Here is a 20,009-nt window from a genome sequence, read left to right on the forward strand (position 1 = left end):
GGAAACTAGTGTTCATTAAACTAGCAGCTTTATTGCCTTTCAGGGTTCCCATCTTCACTTAAGCAGGTTTCGAAGTGCTTGAGGGAGGAAAACCTGTAAGAAATGATGGAGATCAGGGAACAGGCCTTGAGAATCCTGGAGTGGGGTCACAGTGAGACTCTGGTCAGCCTGGGAGGTGGATGCCACGAAGGTCAGGAGTGGCTCAGCCTCTGGCCTCTGTTCAGTACTGCTCAGTCCCCGCAGCTCCCGGGTGACCTGAGCCTCAGTTGCCAGCCACTCTGCTCCCGAGCCAGCACCAGATCCACCTCCTTCCTTGATTTGTTGCTGCAGGCGTCTCCGGGCACGCCTCCGCCCCTGCCACACACGGTGCCACAAGGCGCAGCGCCAGCTCACTGTGAGCGACACCCGCTTCTCGGCCTCGGCCTGAGACCCTTCGCAGGCTGCCTCAGGTCCTCTGGGCCCCTGCTTGGCCAGCGCTGCGGTGCCTGACTGCCCCTCTTCTCTGGTGGCTAGATGCTTTCCGGTCATCAGGGGCAGCTCCCCCAGCTGCCCAGGGCTCCGCATCACCCAGTCCTGCACCGACTCTCCAACCTCTATGACCATCTCTTCCACGCCATCTTCACCATGCTCCCCTGCACATCCCTGCTGCTCCTCTGGCCCCTCCTCACAGCTTTTTTTCTGTCCATCTAGTTTTGCTCTCTTGCTTGTCCCTCCCTGGGGGGGCTCCCCAGGGCCACCTCCCTCTGACCGCAGTCTCTTGGTTCCCTGTTCTATATGGCACCCTAAGGCTTCCCTTAACACCTGGGCCAGCACAGCAGTGAGCTGGGTGAAGGAAGCAGGGGGTAAGGGGATAGGTGTTGCAGAGAGGATGGAGCTGGGGGAGCTGGGCTGCAGAAGGGGAAGCAGGCCCCAGTCCCGACCCCGGGAAGACCGCCGCTGGTACTGGAGGCTTCGACAGTAATTGGCTGCCGCTCGGCAACAGTTCTGTAGCCTCCCGGCCACCCGGCTGGTCACGTTGGCTGCCACATTGTGACTCAGGTCAAAGGGGTCCTGGAGATTCATGGGGCCGAGGCGCAGGCCCTCTGAGAGATTAGAGGGCAGGCCCCCTGCCACAGATAGTGCCTGACCCTCCCGCAGGGACAGCAGGGAGCCACGAAGATCCCAACAAGAGACGCAAGAGAAGAACTGGGCCAGCAGGGAACCTGGAGGAAAGAGGAAGAGCAGGGAAAAGGGGTCCCTTAGAGGCCAGAACTGAGATCAGCCTTGCGCCACAGCCATTCCCTGAGCTGGACTTGCCTTTTCCCTCCCAAGTGGCTCAGAGGAGTGCCAGAGCCAGGCTCCTCTGATCCTAATAAACAAGAGGTCAAACCTCTCTCCCCACAGTGCCCCCCAGATACTCCCCCTTCCCCCTGCTAGCAGTATAACCTTGGGCAAGCCATTTCATTACTCCAAGGCACAGTTTCTTCATCTGTCAAGCGGCAATAATGATAACTAACCCACAAGGCTGCTGTGTGCCAATAACTGTGTCATTAACACCACTTGTTAGTCCTCTCCCAGGCTCCCCAGACTCACTCAGAGGCTCCTTATTGGTGCTGGGCTCCAGTCTTGAGGCATCTCTGGGGAAACTACAGTCCCAGCCATCAACCTCCACCTGTTCGCCTATGAAAGTAAAAAAGTTGAAGCTCAGCCTGTAAGCAGGAAGATGGGTGGGGGCTTGGGGGGTGGATATGGTAGTGACAGCAGAGATCTCATTCCCAGGAAGCTCCGTATGTCTAAGATGAAGAAGAGAGATGAAGGTCAGGAGATAGGGCGGGTGAAGGCCGGGCTGCTATACCTGCTTTCTGGGTGAGCTGGGACACAGTGGGCAACACAGGAGGGTCCCTGGTCTGAAGAAAATAGATCACGAGCAAGGTCAGGGCGTAGTTATTGAGAAGTGGGCCACTCCCTGCATAAATAATTAATTCTGGTTAGATCAGAGGCAGTTCTGACCCCCTCCTTGGCAGTTTTCTCAACCCCGCTTCCTTCCCTCCCCGAATCCCTGCCTCTGCCCAGACACCAACGCAGGCCCCGGTCTGTCCTGATTCATTCTCACCTGACAGCCCTCGACCCTGAGCCCAGCAGCGCAGAGTGTACACAAGGGGCCGTACTCGCCCATCCAGCTCAGAGCAGAGACTCAGGAAGCGGGAGTTGTGCAGGGCCAGCCTAAGACAGAGGGCACACAGGGTGTCAGGGCTCAGGAGCTTGTCACCCCCTGCAGCTCTCATTCCAGACTTGTGTAATGGCGGCCAGCTGGAAGAAGGCCAAAGAGGGTTTCCCGAGGTGTTTCTCTGACGTGATCTGGATAGAGTGTGTACAAAAGAACATCAGATGGGATGTCCCCAGTGGCACAGTCGGTAAGAATCCGCCTGCCAATGCAGGGAACATGGGTTTAATCCCTGGTCTGGGAAGATTCCACATGCCTCGGAGCAACGAAGCCCCTGTGTCACAGCTACTGAAGCCCTCGTGCCTAGAGCCTGTGCTCCACAACAAGAGAACCCCACAAACCACAACAAAGAGTAGCTCCGCTCACCCCAACTTGAGAAAGCCCTTGCAAGCAATGAAGACCCAGTGCAGCCGAAAATAATTAAAAAAAAAAAGTGAATGTTGCTTCTTAAAGAAAAAAACACACATCAAATGTGTTTGGGAAACACTACATCCAATAAATGTCTTGGAGAGTCACAGAGCATGTTATTAATAAGATTGATCAGAACATTTACTATGCAAAGAAACAAAGGGAGTGAGAAGGAGGAAAGAGCAAGTAGGAGAGGAGGGAAGGGAGAAACTGGCCTGTGTTAACTTAGCATTTCCCAAACTTATTCAACCAACTCAATTTAGGAACTCTTTCCTAAGTCCTTAAAATCAGTATTCCAAGAAACATACTTTCCAAACATTGAAATGAAAGCCAGACATGAGATAAATGTCAGAGAGACAGGACTAAGTAAGGACAACCTCAAGGCTCAGCTGGTGCAGGGCACCCCCCTCCCCCTCCCCAGAGTACCAGCTGGCCTTCCCCCACCACCTCAAAGGTACCGGTTACTGAGGGAGATGTCACCATGGAGACCTGAAGGCCGATGGCAGAACTTGACCACAGGGCACCGGGCAGAGGGCACGGTTTGGACTCGGTACACTCCAGGAACACAGCCCCGAAGGATGGATCCCACCAGCTCCAGCATGGCTCCCCCTTCTGCTTTCTCCCCCTTCAGGGCCTCTGCCAGTTCCACCGCCTTCCCCTGGTCCCCGTCTCCCTGGTCCTCCTGCAGCGGCGAGGCTGGAGGCAGGGACTGGGGAGAGGCGAGGGTCTCAGAGGCCAAAGCAGAGTCTGGAGTCCGAGGTGCCAGTGAGGAGGAAGGGGCTTCAAAGTCCAGGGCTTCCGAGTCTTGAGGAGAAGCTGGAGGCTGTGAGTCTGGAGGGGAGGCTGGGGTGCAGGCCAGGGCTTGAGGATCCAGTGGGGATGCCAGGGCCGAGTCCAAGGAGGGAGATTCTGGAGCCTTTGGGGCTGGCTGTGGATGGAAATGGGCTGAGTAACTGTCTTTCCTGCTGCCCCCTAACTGAGGAACATTCCATCTCTAAGATATATCTATTACAATTTATTATGGGCTGGGCCCTATTCTAAAGGCTTTATTATAAAAGTACTAACTCTTTTAATCCTTACAAGCCTTTTTTAAAATTAACCTTTTAATGCCATAAAATAAACAGTCTACATTTTACAAAAATATTACAGTCAGGAAAAGCAAAAAAAGGTAGAGGAACTGTTTCAGACTGAATAAGACTAAAGGAGGAATTCCCTGGTGGTCCAGTGGTTAGGACTCTGCACTTCCACTGCAGGGGGCATAGGTTTGATTCCTGGTCAGGGAATTAAGATCTTGCAAGTTGCATGGTACAGTCAAAAAAAATAAAAACAACCTTTTGCAGGGAAGAGATATATGGGAATTCTATACTTTCTGCTCAATTTTGCTATGAATCTAAAACAGTTCTAAAAAATAGTTTATTTAAAAAATAATAACCCTTTCCTACTCCCAAGGCAGAAACTGTACATTAGATGTTACAAATCACAGATAAGCAAAAACATAATCCACTATTGTGTGTCATTTCATATATATATCTCTCTTCCAGTAAGATATTACTGCCATTTTGAAATTTTTTTCCCCTGTTACAAATGTCACCTATTCCATGTCGCTTCATTTTATCCTATCCAATCACATCCATGTTTATCCAATCACAATAACCCTTTCAGGCAGGTCCTATTATCCCCATTTTACAGACAGCAACTAAGGCATGAGGGGTCAAGGGATCGCCCAGCATCATACGACCATTCCCACTAACTCTTCACAGCTGCCTCCACGGTCACATACCTGGGGCTCGTCCAAGTCCCCCAGATCCAGGAAGAGGTCGAGATCACAGCCATGGACGTCAAAGCTGTTTATGGAGGAGCCAAAAGGATGGACCACACAGCCTGGGTGCCGAGAAGAGAATAAAGGTCAAGAGACACTGCAGGGAATAAGTGGTAGAAGAACATAACGTGGCACAAAGATGGAAAAGCAAGCAAGTGAACACCACTAGCTGAGGGAGGCTGGGATGCAGACACAGAGGGCTCAGACAGAGCAGGGCAGTGACTCACCAGGGAAGAACTCTGCGAAGACTTCCTGCATTAGGGCCACCACAAGGCTCCGAAGCTGCCGCTCAGCCTCGGAGAGCTCCCTCAGCCCCACGAGCTTCACCATTTGTGCCTCCACGTCCGGGGCCTCGGCGAGTGCTTTGATCAGCTGGTGACTGTCGGGGGCCACTCTTTTGGGGGACCTGGAGGCTGGGCTCTGGAACTCTTTCTGCTCCCGTGGCCGGACCCTCAGGCGACGTCCTCCCAGGCTGTGCTGGGGCTGTGACAAAACAGCTTCCCGGGCACCCAGGTCCCCCATCTCCACGATGGCAAACACACCCTGTCAAACCACCACAGGGACAATGACGACAGTTCTGGAACCAAGAATCCAAACATGTGGTCTAACAGTAGGTGGGACTCTTCAAAATGGGGACCACACTATAAATTGGAAATATTTGCTTCCTATTTCCAGGACATCAAGGAACATATTTATTTATTTTTTAGCTGTGACATAAGGCTTATGGAATCTTAATTCCCCAACCAGAGACTGAACCCTTGCCCTTGGCAGTGAAAGTGCAGAGTTTAAACCACTGGACCACCAGGGAATTCCTGCTGGGGAACGTATTTAGAAAAGCAATTATCTCTCTCACTCAAATTGCACACATTTTATTCTCACCAACCCTGCATCTGAAAAACTTCATTTTACTTATTTCATCAAACCCCAGTCATCCCAATGACATTTCACTGGTTACACTAAACTCATCCCCTAACTTTTCCTGCTTTAATTAGATTCTTTTAACATTAAGAATCCATGTAATGATCACTGTGTTAGGTGTAAACATAAACACATAAACCCTGTTTCTTGTTTTAAGTCCATATTCTTTTTTAATTAATTTATTTATTTGGCTGCACTGGGTCTTATGTATGGCATGTGGGACCTGGTCTCCTGACCAGGGATTGAACCCAAGCCCTCTGCATTGGGAGCACAGTCTTAGCCACTGGACCACCACGGAAGTTCCCATTCCATATTCTTTTACATTCTCTTCAGTGGTAAAGTTAGAACCTCATTCTGCTTATAAAAAGGAGCCCTCTGTAGTAATTAAGACAGTGTGGTACTGTGACAAAACTTTAGCTAGACTCACTAAGAAAAAAAGAGCAAAGGCTCTGATAAATAAAATCAGAAAAGAAAGAAGAGAAATAACAGTGGATACCACAGAAATACAAAAGCCAAGAGAATATTATGAGATGAACACCCATACACCAACAAACTGGACAACCTAGAGAAAGGGACAGATTCTTAGAATCATACAACCTTCCAAGACTGAATCAGGAAGAAATGGAAAATCTGAATACTGATCATTAGTACAGAGACTGAAAAAGTAATCAAAACATTTCCCAAAAAACAAAAGTCTAGGATCATCAAAAATTTAATGCCTATCCTTCTCAAACTACTCCAAAAAATTGAAGAGGAGAGAACACTTCCTAACTTATTTTTACAAAGTCAATGTCACCAATATAAAAACCAGACAGAGACAATACAAAAAAAGAAAACTACAGGCCATTATCTCTGGGGAACACAGATGAAAAAATTCTCAAAAAAGTATTAACAAATCCGATACAATAATACATTAAAAGGATCATACACCACAATCAAGTGGGGTTTATTTCAGGGATGAAGGGATGGTTTAACATCCATGAATCAATCAACATGACACATACTTTAACAAACTGAAGAATAAAAATATGATCATCTCAATAGATGCAGGAGAAAGCATATGACAAGATTCAGCATTCATTTATGATAAAAACAATAAAACAGGCATAGAAGGAATGTACTTCAACGTAATAAAAGTCATATATGACAAACCCACAGTAAACATCATTCTCAATAGTAAAAAATTGAGAGCTATTCCTTTAAAATTGGGAGCAAGGATGTTCATTCTCACCACTCTTATTTAGCACAGTCCCAGCCAGAACCACTAGGCAAGAAAAAGAAATACAGGGCATCAGATTGGGAAGGAAAAGCAAAACTATCACTATTTTCAGGTGACATGACCTTTTATACAGAACACCCTAAAGGGCTTCCCTGGTGGCTCAATGGTAAAGATCACCTGCCAAGGCAGGGGACATGCATTGGTCTGGGAAGATTTCACGTGCCATGGAGCAACTAAGTCTGTGTGCCACAACTACCGAGCCCGTGTGCTGCAACTACTGAAGCCCGTGCCCTACAGCCTGTGCCCCGTAACAAGAGAAGCCCGTGCACTGCAATGAAGGGCAGCCCCCGCTCACCAAATCTAGAGAAAGCCATGCACAGCAATGAAGACCTAGCTCAGCCAAAAATAAAGTTCTTTAAAAAATTAGCTAAGTTTTCCCACATTCACTATGTACCAGACTCACAGCCAAGTGTTATATATGAATATCTATGTGGTAGGTACTAAGGCTTCCCCGGTGGCTCAGCAGTAAAGAATCTACCTCCAATGCAGAAGATGCAGATGGGGGTTCGATCCCTGGATTGGAAAGATTCCCTGGAGGAGAGCATGGTAACCCACTCCACTATTCTTGCCTGGAGAATCCAATGGACAGAGGAGTTTGGCAGGCTACAGTCCATTGGGTCACAGAGTCGGACATGACTGAGGCAACTGAGTATGCATGCCCGGTAGGTACTATTATTATCTCCATTTTGTATCTGAGGAGACATGAATAGCAAGGTTAAGTAACTTGCCCAAGATCTTAGTTCCCTGACAGGGAAGCCTAGTGCAAAATTAGCAATTAACAAATATTTGGCAAATGAAAGACTGATAGAATAAATAAATGACCAACAAGGTCCCCAGTGACTAAGTCTGACAAACTGATAAAATCCCAGCAGGGGTCGGGGGTGAGGGTGAGAGACACAAAGCTGGACTAGCCCCCAAGTACTGCAGTGCCCAGCAAAGTCAAGTCACATTAGGAACCAGCAGAAACAGTCTGCTGGTTTCTCTCCCTCGTTTCTTCTAGTGTGCAGCACACGTGACTCATTCTTTACCCCCAGAGTCATTCACTCTACCTTGTCCTTGTCCATGACAACACTGGCCACAGGTCCAAATGCCTGGAAGTACTCAGAGAGCTGAGTAGAATCCACATCCCGGGGAAAGCCACTGACAAACACGCTTCGAAGTCCTTGGGCCTTTCGAGTAGCTCGTAGTTCCACCAGGTGCCGGTGCTTCCGGCCTCCCAGGTGGGCATCAAGGCTGGGTTCTGCAAAGACAAGCGTGAAACAAAAGCATCTGAATCGCGCTTCAGTGTACCTACTCTGACTTTGTTCTCTGCATACCTAGATCCTAGTGATTCTTCCAAGCTGCTGAAAATGTGAGTTTTGAATAACAAAGTCCTGGCTCCTTTCAGCTTCCTCTCTTGTCCATTTGTCTGTACGGTGCATTCTAAGTGGTCACCAGGAGAACTGGCTGTACACAAGTATTTCTTAAACCACCTTTAAGTGTAAGATAGAGCAACACCTGCACACGGTAAAGAAACTAACAGGTAACTTATCTAGGTCATATATCAGTTCAGTTCAGTTGCTCAGTCGTGTCCAACTCTTTGCAACACCATGGATTGCCAGGCTTCCCTGCCCATCACCAACTCCTGGAGCTTGCTCAAACTCATGTCTATTGAGTCAGTAATGTCATCCAACCATCTTATCCTCTGTCGTCCCTTTCTCCTCCTGACTTCAATACATAGGTGAACTAAATAAATCAGGACCCTACACTATCTCCCACTTTTCATTTCTGAGTATAATACAGAGATTCCAAGGGCAGAATCAGAAGTCACACTATCAGGAAACAAATCCTAGCTCTGTCAAGCTGTATGAAATCTTGGGCAAGTAACTTAACCTCACTATTCATGTCTCCTCAGGTATGAAATGGAGATATTAATACTTCCTACCACATAGATACTATTCACACATAGCACTTCACCCGAGTCTGGGACATGATGAATGTGGAGAAACTTAGCTGACTTTTTAATTTTCTCTTTCCCTTTGAGTCAGCTGTTTGACATCACCAAGTGTTATGTGGGGCCAGAGAAGACTACCCTGGATTTCTGGCTTGCCCTACTGGGCAGTGGTAGGGCATTTTTCATTCACAATGAAAAAGAAAAATGAAAGATGTTTAGGTGAGATTATGATTCCAGACTTCAGAAGTGGAAGCTGAGGTTTCACTGGGCCTCTCGCACTGTCATAAAAGGACGTGGTCTCCTTTTCTAAACCCACCTTCCAAATATGTATACTTGGAAGTATACTACTTCACCACGCTACTTCACCATCTCTGGGGAGCTCCTCTTGTAGGGCTCCTTTCCCTACTACCTTCTCTGTGATCCTGCAGCTTTCCAAACAGAGGGTATTGAAAATTATCTCCATCTCTAGATTGTGAGCTTCTTCACCTCTCTAAATTCCCTCTCCCCGCCCTAGAGCTGGATAGTTAAAGAGGGAATAAAATAACGAAATTTCCGTCGTGGAGATTTCAGATACCGGGACGCTGGGGTGTAAGGTGCTGGGACTCTCCCCACTTTGTAATCCCTCCGGACGGCGGAGAGAAAACGGAAGTGAGACCCTACCAACAGACTTGGCAAGAACTATGACCTGTAACCCTATATTCACTAGGACCCAAAAACTAAACCGCCCCCCCGAGTAGCCACCGCTTACGGTTGGCTGTAGTGATGTGGCAGAGGCAGCAGCGGAAACCCCCACGAGGCAGCGGCTCGATATCTGAATCCACTGCAGCCATCGTGACTCTCCGGTACTAACAAAATGCAACCACCTCAGCCACGACCGGAACTCCCTCCTACAAATGGCAACGCTCTGGGAAGCAACTTCCGCCGGTCCAATAGGAAGTGACGTGCCGTCGGTCAATCGCGCGGTACACGCCTGCTAAAACCGAGCTCTTTCGGCTCAGGGTTCCGAGTCCTGCCGGAGTTAGGTCTCCACCAGCTTTTGGAAAACTGTCCACGATGCTTATCTGCATGCGGTAAGCCAATTGGTGTGCTCTGAGCGGTTGAGACGTTGATTGGCCCCAAGAGCATGAATATTCACAAGGCAGCCACAAGGTCTGAGCCGGGTTTCTTGCCTGGCACCCTCCTTGACAGCCGGCGGTTTCCTTGCTGGGTGACCTAGGGCAGGCTGTGCCCTCCTTCGAGGGGCAGTAGAGACCCATGGGGCTGTATCCTCAACCCCATATTTAAAAGTGAAGTCGCTCAGTCGTGTCCGACTCTTTGCGACCCCATGAACTGTACCCTACCAGGCTCCTCTGTCCATGGGATTGGATTGCCATTTCCCTGGTAGATAAAGGCGGGTCCTTCAGGCCCGGGCTGTTCCTAGTCTCCAAACCTTATGAGGACTCTTATCCTCTTTCCTCTACCGTCGGTCCTTTCTCAGAATGCTGTTCTGCGCCAGCTTCCTAGCCCTGATTGGGGAGCTCTTCCCCGCGCGCACCTTTAGAACTCCACGGGCCCACAGCCAGATGGCCTTTCTTCTTCAATAGCCGTCTGCGTGGAGTATTCACCAGATGCCAGAGCCTCCCGCCCATTTAAAGGCATGCAGCCTAAACTGCTGTGATGGCAACTGCGTAAAAACATTGGAGGGTGCTGATACCACAGCAGACCGCTGTAGTGGTCATTCCTCCCGACACTAGAGGTGTTGGCTTAGGCCAGGAAGAGAGCAAGGGAACTGAGGAGGCCCCAGAGACAGGGACCATGAGATAGAGGGGCGTATCAGCTGGGCTACGGAGCTCCTGCTGTGTTGATCAACCCACAGCATTGGGCTGTGAAAAGAGTAGCCGACCTGAGTCAGGCGTCTCAAACTAAACTCGAGGTAAGTCTGCTGCTTAGGCTTTTCCCTATCTCTAAAGAAAGTGCTCAAGGAGCAGACAGTAAGCTTAACTTTTCTCTCCCAAGGTGCTCCTCTCATTGGAATCAGCTCGTGTCTAATCGGTCTCCCAAACCCGAAAAGGCAGGAAACACCACAAGGGGGACCTCAATATCAAGGCAGCTGCTGAGGCTGGCCTTGGGGATCCTTGAAGTAGCAGAAAAGTAGGTGGCATGATCCTACAGTACCCTCCAAAGTGGTATACATCCTGCTCTGGCCTCTAGCAACTCCCAGAATTCCTTCAGTAAAAAGAAGAGGGGGAGTAAGAGTTGGAAAATAAAGAAGAAACTAGACACACACGCACACCCCCTCCCTCTATGGAATCCACTAGTCAATTCGGAGAACCAGCACATCGCAACTGTTTTAATGAAGCTGGTCCAAGATGGTGCTTGGGCTGCAGTACTGTAGGCAGCTGGGGAGCAGTCTGGACTCCACAGGAAAGCAATAACAGGACCAAGCCACCTGTCCAGGCTACATAGCACGTAAAGCTGTTCCCAGAGCAAGCCCCATCTGCACCTTCTCTATTGTGCTTTGTCCTTTATTTTCCCAATCCAAGACACACACCCCAACACACACACACCCCGTCCTATAGAAGCCACCACACACACACCTTCCTATAGAAGCCACCAGACACACACAAACACCCCCTCCTACAGAAGCCACCACACACACACCTTCCTATAGAAGCCACCAGACACACACAAACACCTCCTCCTACAGAAGCCACCACACACACAGCAGAGAATAGCTGAGCCAGGAGGAGCTGAAGAAAACAGCTTTTTATTTGTTACTATAAGAACCAATTACAGAATCCGAGGTTAAAAAAACAGACAAAAGGTCTTTATTTCTGAGAACTGGCGTACAAAAGGCAGAGGGGACAAGGGGAGGGAAGGAAAGAGCGAGCATAGGCTGGGATTGATACCAGCTTAGGGGCCTCAAACTCCATTTAGGAAAGTCCGGACACCGGACAGCAAGAGAAACCCCCAATTAGGAAAAAAAAAAAAAAAAAGACATGGCAGTCATGGCAGTGCACGCCCCCCTCCCCCAACCAGATACCACCACCTGGTATCTGTTTATTCTTCCCCTTCCCTATCCCCTTTCACAAAGGGAGGCAAAATTTTTAAAAAATTAAAAAACCCTCCCCCCCAAACTGTCCAAGACAACTGTGGTTCCTACCCCCCAAAACAGGCTAGGTTCCCACAATGAGCCAAGTTCCTGCAGACTGCCCTCCACCACCAGGCATGGAGAGGCATTAGAAGGGGACAAGCCTCCAAGTGCTAACACCAGAGGGCGCCCGGCCCCTCCAAGGACACACTCATTTGCTCCCTCCCTCCTTCACTCCTCATTCCCTTTGATACTAGAGGGAAGGGAGGCTAGGTGCCCTGTGCACCCACCCTCTAGCTTTCAGACCACCTCCCTTCCCCACAGGTGCTCAATCTTCCAGGACAATGGGCTCATTGGTGCTGGCAGGATGTGACGAAGGAGGAAGAGGGACTGGGGGCCGCACTGCCATCAGCGGCGGCTTCACCTTCAAGGGCAAATTGGGCCTGCGGGCAGCTCTCCGCATTTCCAGGTGGGTCAGAGCCTTCCGCAGGGCTCTGGCCGGCAAGAGAAGAGGCAGCAAAAAAACCAAAGACCATCAAGGTGAAGCTCCACATTCTACTACAATGCCACCTTCCAGCCCATCTTTTCCCAGCATCCCCCCTCCCTGCAACCCAGTCTCGGGGAGCTGCTCTTGCTCAGATCCTCCTATTTCCTTTCCCATACCCACCCATCTGGGTTGTTGACCTCTCGGCCCCTCCCATGGAGGGCTCCCTACCTGGTATCTTTTGTGGCTACAAACACCACAGGATTAGGTGCATCAGCTGGGTTGAGTTTCTGACGCTTGGCTGCTGGCTGTGAGCTTGAGCGAATCCCTGAGGCCAGAGGCCTTCCATTGGCAGAGAAAGGAACTCCTGCCATCTGGAAAAAGGTGGGGCAACACAGTGAGAGAGCGGACTCCCAGACACCCATCAGATATAAAAGCTATAAAAGCCCACCCAACTCCACTTGGCTCACTCACAGTCTCATAGGCCCGTTTCACCATGATGCCCCCCAGTCCCCGGTTCTGGGTCAGCTGATTTCTGTTGATCGGTGTCTTGGTACCCCGAGGTGTTTTTGGTTTCAGAGGTGCCTGGGCCACTGTCAGAAAAAAATTAAAAGAAACCATGGAGAACGTTCACACTTTCTCTATGAATACCCGAAAGTAGTGATGGGAGAGGGGTCTGACAAGTAATTAGCAGTATTTCAAAAGTCATATATGAACATGTTCTTCCATCAATCAGTATGTAATTATACTGGATAGCTTATGAGAAGAACATTTTTATCCTAGAAAAGTACAGTTAAGACTAACCCTCTCTGGACTCAGTGAGAAAGAAAAAAGCAGGGGAAGAGAAGGGTCTTTAATAAAAGCCAGACACCACCTAGCGGCTCCCCATCCTAAACCCACCCTGAGTCATCTAGCTCCCCATCCCTTACCCAGATCTTTGACGATAGTTGCCAGGGGCAGCCGCACCAGAGGGTGAATCTTCAGTGGAGTCTTGGCAGCCTTAGGAAGTCTAATGGAGCCTGGAGAACAAAGATGAAAGCTTCTGAAGGTGCGTCACTATTCAGGTCTCCTCGGGGGCCGGGAGCCAAGTCTTTTGGTTTTCGTCACACTGTGCAGCATGCAAGATCTTAGTTCCCTAACCAGGAACTGAACCTGCACCCCCTGCATTGGGAGCATGGAGTCTTAACCCCTGCGCCACCAGGGAAGTCCCAAGGAACCATGTCTAATCTCCTAACAAGCCCTTGCAGCCTACTACCCCTGCTGTCATTAAACACCCAGAGAAAACCCTGGTCTCTGGCCACAGCAACCCGAACCTGCCACCAGCCCAGCACTCCTGCCCTTACACTCTGCCTTGATGGCGTTGGCATTGATAGGGGCGTAGGGTCGTCGGGCAGCCCTCCTTGGCTGTAACAGGTCCCTGCACATGCGTCTGGCAAGACGGGTCAGCTTTGTGGTCTGGAGCAGGAATGTTTGCCTGTTCTTAGCCAGCAGCTTGGCCCGGTTGGCGCTGGTTGTGTAGGGGGAGAGACCTTGGGCTTCTGGTCTGGACAAATGACCCCTCGAGTGTGGCTCCTGGAAGGACAGAGGATAAAGGGAAAACAGTCAGTCACCAAGGCTCCCTTCTTCCACTGCCAGCAGAGGGTTTATTCCCACCTGATTTCTTTGTTGCTGTCCTGACCACCTGGCTCCCCAACCACTACACCAAGTCCGACCTCCACCACCCGCAGTCAAGCCATCACCTTACTGGAGCTGGGTGCTCTGGCCTTCGCCTAAAGCTCACATCAATTAGCTTACTGCTCTCCCCAACCTGCTCCTCATCCATCCTTACTGTGGTGCCCCGAGCAGCCCCCTCAAGCTGAGTTGGGGTCTTCAGTCCCCCGTACTTCTTCCAGTAGATCCAACAGGAAGCACAGAGGCGGCACTGCATGTTGGGCGGGCCCCAGGCGTACCACTGGGCAGACTGTGTGGCTGTGGGAGCATGGAGTGGAGGGAACAGTCAGGAGGTAAATGCCACTTGAGCCTCTCAGGCAAACACCCCACTCACCCCCGGCATCCCTTATCCCCCTCTGGAACTCACTGTGGCAACTCTCACAAGTCAGGCCCTTTTGGAATCCAGCCCCATTCATGCCAGGTTTTGAGCCCACAGAGATTATCTGGTTAGGGTTTGGTTTGGTGCTAATGGGAGAGAAACCAGGAACTGGTCAAGGAAAGACTTCCACTTTGTCCCCATAATAATTTGCCCCTGTCTCCTGTGCACCCCCCATCACTTAGAAAAGCACAGGTTACGGGCAGAGAGAGGAAACACACCCTACCCATCATACTTACTAGGTAGGGATGTAGACTTGTTTTAGTTTGCTGTCTGCTTCAGCAGCTTTCAATCTTTTCTGCGGGAAGGAGAAAAAGAAAAAAAGGATCAGAGCATCTCAGCTGGGGGTGGGGGGTGTCATCAACTTCAAAAGCAGAGGTGAGCAGGGGGCCTCTGGTCTAGCCTCCCCAGCCCAGACCTTACCTGTTGAATGTATCGGTCTGTGGTTTTCCACATGTAATAAAACTGAACTATGCTGGCCAGTGACTTCCAGGGTAGCTGAAGAGACAGAGAGAAGAAGGGTGAGCTGGGATCTGGCCCCAGAGCCTGGTTCCCTCATCTGCCACCTCTTCCACCTCTCCTCCTAGCTCCAGCAACTTACAAAGTCCTGGCGAATATCATTGAAATCCTTCCCATACTTCTCCAGGGCCTCTTCAAACAGCATAGCCTCTGAGGCTGACCATTCCTCCATCTCATCCCGACACAACACTGGCCCGCCCTGGGGCACCAGGGTTGACATGGCCTTAGCCAGATCATAGCCATTCCTCTGCAACGTATCCATTGCATGAAACTACAGAAAAGGTGGGAAGCAATGCTGATGACCTAAAACTCTCAGCACCACTCCCCTGCTGCTCTTTAAGTACTCCCCCCACCTCAGAGATAACCTCCTCCCTGCAGAGTTCCGAGGCTCTACAGGTCCCCACAAAACACAGCCCACCCAACTACCCACCAACTTTTGCTCACCAGGGTGATATCTCGGGAGGCAGCGGCTGCACTCATGTGCAGGCTTGGCTGCCGAATGGAACTGCTGCAATCTAGGGCTCTTGCAAAGGTCCCCACAGCTCTAAAGGAGAGAGTGAGAAGTCAGGGAAAGAAGAAAGTTCGAGTGGGCTGAGGAACGAAGCCAGATGAGGTGGGGGGGGGGGGGGGGGGCGGATAAAAAAGGACAGCACCCAGGCCAAAAATAATTAAAGTCCATCTCTTAAGAACATGACTCAGAACTACGTCCACACCGCCCACAGCCCATCTTCCCCATCCACCCACCCCTCACCGGGCCACCACGAGAAACTGATCAATCTGCCGGTCTGTGAGAGGGTTGTCTGGATCCCAGACTTTCATCTCCATCTTCTGTTGGTTCCGATTATCAGATTCTCCTGGGGAGTGGGGAAGTGGTATCATCCAGGAGAAAAATAGGTGCCTTGACACAATAACACCTCATCTCCTCCTTGGACGCTATTAGCCATCTTAACTCTCAGACTTCTCTTCCCAGTGTGCCCGTCTGCCCCCTTCAGGTTCCTAAGGTCCCATTCTGCCCGGGTTGTTAACACAGAGCCACGCAGACTGTGCACCACACAAAGCCAAGGCCCACCACTCAGAGACTTTGATCTTAAGACATCCCAGTGGTCATAACCCAGTCTCTCCTGCTTCATACCCTCTGCCAGGCGATCTGGGATCTCAGCTTGGTATTTGCAACCAACTCGGATCTCTCCCTGATCAGCTAGAAGTGTCTTCTGCATAGGGTCAAACACCAGTGAGTAAAAAAAGCAGTCCTGGAGACAGAAAGAGAGAAGGTAAGCAGGGTAGCAGTCCTCATAGGCAGGGGGCACGGGGGTTATCCAGAGTTCCCAAGACAGGCAGCCTGTCAACCTGTACCTCATCCCAGTCAGACTTTCTTCCTGCCTTTCGGGGCAATACCCACTTCCCTCCCTCTTCTCCCAACACTTCTTTCTCACCTCCTTTTCCAGGTACTGGCTCAAGATATCTGTCTCATTCAAGAGGGTCACACTGCATTTCCCCCTACGGGAGAGAAGTCAGAAAACCCTGGGTGAGCTCATTTCCTCTGCGCGGCATCTCCTGCACACCAGCCCCTCCTCTCCACCTTCTAAATAAGTACATGCAAGCCAAGTGGCCCTGACTGCCCCATACCTTATGTGGGTGGCTGGCAATGATTCGAATTGCCGAGAAAGAAAAAGTTCTCGGTGCTTCAGTTGATGTCGCTGCTGTTCTGACACCCCTGGCTGCTTCGATTCCTCCTCAAACTCCCCTGGGAGATTTAGGAGGAAGAAAGCAAGTCAGAAACTAATTCAGAAAGAAGCCACCTTAAAAACTCTAAGCCAGGGAAAATATTTAATGTTTTCCTCACATTCCTCAGGGACCTGCCTTCCATATCCTTACCACACCACCCTTACCTCTTAGCCCTCCCGTTGCCATCACAGGTGCTCCCAACTGTTCATCACTAATGAGTGCTCTTAGGGAAGAGCTGCTCAGGGTACAAGAGCTTCCCAGGTGACTCAGGGGTAAAGAATCTGCCTGCCAATCAATGCAGGAGACAGGGTTGGATCCCTGGGTGGGGAAGATACCCTGGAGAAGGAAATGGCAACCTGCTCCCAGTAGTCTTGCTTGGGAAATCCCGTGGACAGAGAAGCTGGCAGGCTACGTTCATGGGGCCACAAAGAGTCAGACACACTGAACACACACATGCTGAGAGTACAAAGGCTGCCACAGAAACACACGGCAAACCCAGGTGCCAATGCTCAGATACCACTCATACAGCACACATCTGCCCACACCAGGCCCAGCGAGAATATCACACTTGTCTCTTGCTAAACTAGCCTGGGGTCCAGAAATTCAGTGAAGATAAATAAATAAATAAAAGCATCACACAAAATTGTGTTTACCAGTTCCTCTGCAAATTTCAGGAGACTCTGCTCTTAAACATCACATGCAACCCTAACTCTCTTGTTTTCTACTTGCTAATAATAGTTTGTTTTGGGGGCTCTCAAGGACAGTACCTCTCAAGCCAGTGCCAACACCTTCCCCCCCAAGGAGCTGCAACTTGCCCTGAAACCTTAGTGGAAAGGGTTAACTTGGTTGGGTGCCAACCAAACAGGGAGGGGGCAGAAGAGCCACAGGCCCAGGCTCATTGGTGCATTGTTCCCAACCTCAAGGAGAAGGGGGGGGGGTGGGGGCCAGGGGTGTGCAGTAGGCTCCACCCCTTGCCTGTGTGCTCCGGAAACCCTGTGCTAAGGCAAGGGGGACCACACCCCCCACAGCCTTTCCGATTGGACAAGACCAAGATCAGCCCCTGCCAGACAGGGTTGGAAACCCCAGAGAGCCAGAGAACTTGGTCGGCCCAAGTCCTCGTTAACCCCTTCACGCCCAATGCTCAAAGAAGCCCAAAATAAGGAAAATAATTTAGAAAGGAAGAACAAGAGAAAGGGGAAAGAAAGCCAAAGCAGGAAAGGAAAAAGAAACTAAAGAAAACAGAAAGCTATGTATCTAAAAAGATGAAAGCATCAAGAGAAGCAGGATAGGGTGAAAAGAAAAGGGAAAGATGTAAAATGGAGTACAGGGCTAGGTGAGAGAAGCTAGGCGAGGTGAGAATAGAGGAAAAGCGCAAGAAAATGTTCCTGGCTTCCTATTTTCTCCCATCAGTGTAGCCTTACCACCTCATGATCACACCAAAAACCTGCTTTCCTATTATGCACGCTTCTCAGTACAGTCTCTTCTCTTCACAGTCACCACCTATCATCCCAATATAACCGAAACTGTCCCCCTAGAGGTCTGCTTCTCTAAAGTGCTTCCTCATCCCCGATTTAAATACTATCATCTCTTTTACATACACCATTCACAAAGGCAAATTCACAAATATACAACTCACACACAAGCCAAATTCTGGCTTTCCTTATCATGGCCTTTCCACCTTGCTTCTAAACCAACATGTAAAAACAGGCCTCCCTCTGCAGACCAGGCACTTCCCACCCCCAAACTCACACCCCTGCCTTGGGCATGCTACAAGAGAACACCTGCAGGGACATGCCCAGGCTTCAGATCATGGGCAGTGGGAGACAGGGAAACCGGGGGTGGGGACAAAGACACTCACTGGCATTACTATCAGCCAGGCTGTTGAGGCTACTAGAAATGTCCCTTCGCCGGAAGAGGCACACGACCTTTGCCTCCACGTTTCCATTTGCAGTCTAAGGAGAGAAAAATCGGTGGTGAAAACTAATCATTTGAAAGTGGAAATGCATAAAGAAGAGACTAACATCAGTGAACAAGTTTCTAAAGAATGTAAGAAAAACTCAAATTATGAATCAAGAGATTCACATTTAAGGACAGACTTCCAAATCCCTTTCCTCGGCCCCCCAAAAAACAGAACAGTAAAGTTCCCACTAAGCTCTTAATAGCCTTTCCTGAATGCGTGGAATAAATGAATGAATGAATATGCATGGGTACTTAGGACAGGGTTTGTGTTATCTCTGTCTCTCATTCACCTGAAGTTACAGATCTCTGAAAAAAGAAGACGGAGGTTGGGGGGTAGGGGGGAGTGGCGGGCCTCTGCTCCACTCACCTTGTTGAGCTCTTCAATCCTTCTAACCAGGTAAGGATTGCTGGAGGAGTTCTCAAAATAGACGTAATCTGTAGGAGGGGGTGGGGAAGAACCGGGAAGATCAGAGGAGTAGATGGGAGAGTCCAGCACCAGAGTGGGAGGAGCGAAAGGAGGCCTGAGTAGACCAAAAGGAGATAAGGGTCTAGGTAGAGAGGACGCTGAAATGTGCAAGTGTACAGACTAGCAGAAAATAATGGAGAGACGTTCCACCCTCCAACCCTAATCACCCAGTTCTTAAATCAGATCCTCCGCTCAAAAGTGAGCCTTAAGGAGGAGACAAGAGAAGCAGGGGGTTCCCCTGCTCAGCAGTCCCCACAACTCAGCGATGGAGTTGCATCCCAGTCTCGGTCAAGAGAGCAATTGTTCACTTTGTACAGGGCCCCCACCTTTGCGAACCGAGGCGCACAATAACGCCTGGGAAGAGGAAACCTCCCGGCCGCTCCCCCGTTGGTGGCCAAGCAGTCGCCCCGGCCTTTCGCGCCCCCTGCCTGCCCTGTCAGCCCCTTTGGAACCACTTTCGCAATCCCGCTTTACGACCCCGGCGGCCCAGACGCTGCCCTGAGAGTGACGTCGGGCCGCCCGCAGCCTCCCCGGGAGTCTTGGAGCCCGGCCGCGTCGCGATCCCCGCGCTCTCGCTCCCCATGCTCCCGGTTCCGGTTCCGGTCCGCGCTCTGGACCACGCCGCCCTAGACGCGGTTCCCCGCGCCGCTGGGAGCCGAGCCTTTCTGACCCCAGCGCCCAACCTCTCCCGCCCCAAGCCCCGAAGCCCCTAACGCCCGGTACTCACCTCCCACTCGGTACATGTTGGCCGCCATGGCCGTTCCCGCCGCCGCCTCCGGCCGCACAAAGGGGTCCGGAAGGCTCCCGAGGGCAGGACTCGAAGCGAAGCCCTGAACGCGGGGCCGGCGCTTCGCAGAAGTCTCAGTCGGGCCCGCGCAGCCGGCGCCTCCGCAGCCTCAGCCGTCGCGGCTCATCCCGGCCCGCGCTGTCGCCGCCGCCTCTATAGGCTCACGCCCGGGACGCCGAGACCGGCGCCGGTCCGCTCGGCTTCTTCCGGAACGAGCTCGGATCTCGCCGGACCGGAGGCGGGCTGCAGCTACCCCCGCCCTCGCCGAGTCCCACCAGACGTTGGACTCTGAGGGCCGCCGCGAAGACTTGCCGGCCCGCCTCGGGGTTCGCCTCCTTCCGGAACACCTTCGG

The 20,009-nt window shown here is 50.9% G+C and overlaps 3 protein-coding genes, 1 long non-coding RNA gene and 1 other non-coding gene across 7 annotated transcripts in view; 3 read left to right on the plus strand and 2 right to left on the minus strand.

Moving 5' to 3' along the window:
* Positions 1–20,009, plus strand: part of CSKMT (citrate synthase lysine methyltransferase) — a 427,761-nt gene that overhangs the window by 357,610 nt on the left and 50,142 nt on the right. The window lies entirely within an intron of this gene.
* On the minus strand, positions 12–9,423 carry TUT1 (terminal uridylyl transferase 1, U6 snRNA-specific). 2 transcript variants are annotated; one of them, NM_001080322.1, is given in 9 exon segments: positions 14–1,202; positions 1,573–1,659; positions 1,835–1,945; positions 2,093–2,202; positions 3,070–3,539; positions 4,392–4,492; positions 4,658–4,973; positions 7,677–7,867; positions 9,309–9,423. In NM_001080322.1, coding segments are annotated over 9 exon segments (2,616 nt in total). In that variant the 5' UTR covers positions 9,391–9,423; the 3' UTR covers positions 14–54.
* On the plus strand, positions 3,822–3,894 carry TRNAG-UCC (transfer RNA glycine (anticodon UCC)). Its single transcript has one exon. It is a non-coding gene; the product is annotated as a tRNA-Gly (tRNA).
* Positions 9,527–11,457, plus strand: LOC132344205 (uncharacterized). Its single transcript, XR_009493366.1, has 2 exons — positions 9,527–9,630; positions 10,556–11,457. It is a non-coding gene; the product is annotated as an uncharacterized lncRNA (long non-coding RNA).
* Positions 11,291–19,692, minus strand: MTA2 (metastasis associated 1 family member 2). 2 transcript variants are annotated; one of them, NM_001075712.1, is given in 18 exon segments: positions 11,291–12,124; positions 12,346–12,488; positions 12,589–12,707; positions 13,044–13,133; positions 13,458–13,686; positions 13,943–14,082; positions 14,192–14,289; positions 14,440–14,498; positions 14,624–14,698; positions 14,802–14,990; positions 15,164–15,263; positions 15,471–15,573; positions 15,852–15,969; positions 16,153–16,216; positions 16,346–16,463; positions 18,303–18,396; positions 18,771–18,838; positions 19,597–19,692. In NM_001075712.1, coding segments are annotated over 18 exon segments (2,001 nt in total). In that variant the 5' UTR covers positions 19,625–19,692; the 3' UTR covers positions 11,291–11,958.

This window comes from Bos taurus, chromosome 29, assembly GCF_002263795.3.
Source record: "Bos taurus isolate L1 Dominette 01449 registration number 42190680 breed Hereford chromosome 29, ARS-UCD2.0, whole genome shotgun sequence".
Lineage (NCBI taxonomy): Eukaryota > Metazoa > Chordata > Mammalia > Artiodactyla > Bovidae > Bos > Bos taurus.

What these genes read in the sequence shown, in the direction of transcription:
- TUT1 (XM_024987333.2), bottom strand. Translation starts at nt 4,952, where the DNA reads ATGGGGGACCTGGGTGCCCGGGAAGCTGTTTTGTCACAGCCCCAGCAC. An exon ending in TCAGGGTCGAGGGCTGTCAG is followed by an intron (nt 1,946 to 2,092) that starts GTGAGAATGAAT and finishes TTATTTATGCAG; the next exon opens with GGAGTGGCCCACTTCTCAAT. An exon ending in CCAGCTCACCCAGAAAGCAG is followed by an intron (nt 1,660 to 1,834) that starts GTATAGCAGCCC and finishes TTACTTTCATAG; the next exon opens with GCGAACAGGTGGAGGTTGAT.
- MTA2 (XM_024987142.2), bottom strand. Translation starts at nt 15,936, where the DNA reads ATGCAGAAGACACTTCTAGCTGATCAGGGAGAGATCCGAGTTGGTTGC. An exon ending in GACTTGTGAGAGTTGCCACA is followed by an intron (nt 14,083 to 14,191) that starts GTGAGTTCCAGA and finishes ATGCTCCCACAG; the next exon opens with CCACACAGTCTGCCCAGTGG. An exon ending in GGGCTGCTCGGGGCACCACA is followed by an intron (nt 13,687 to 13,942) that starts GTAAGGATGGAT and finishes CTGTCCTTCCAG; the next exon opens with GAGCCACACTCGAGGGGTCA.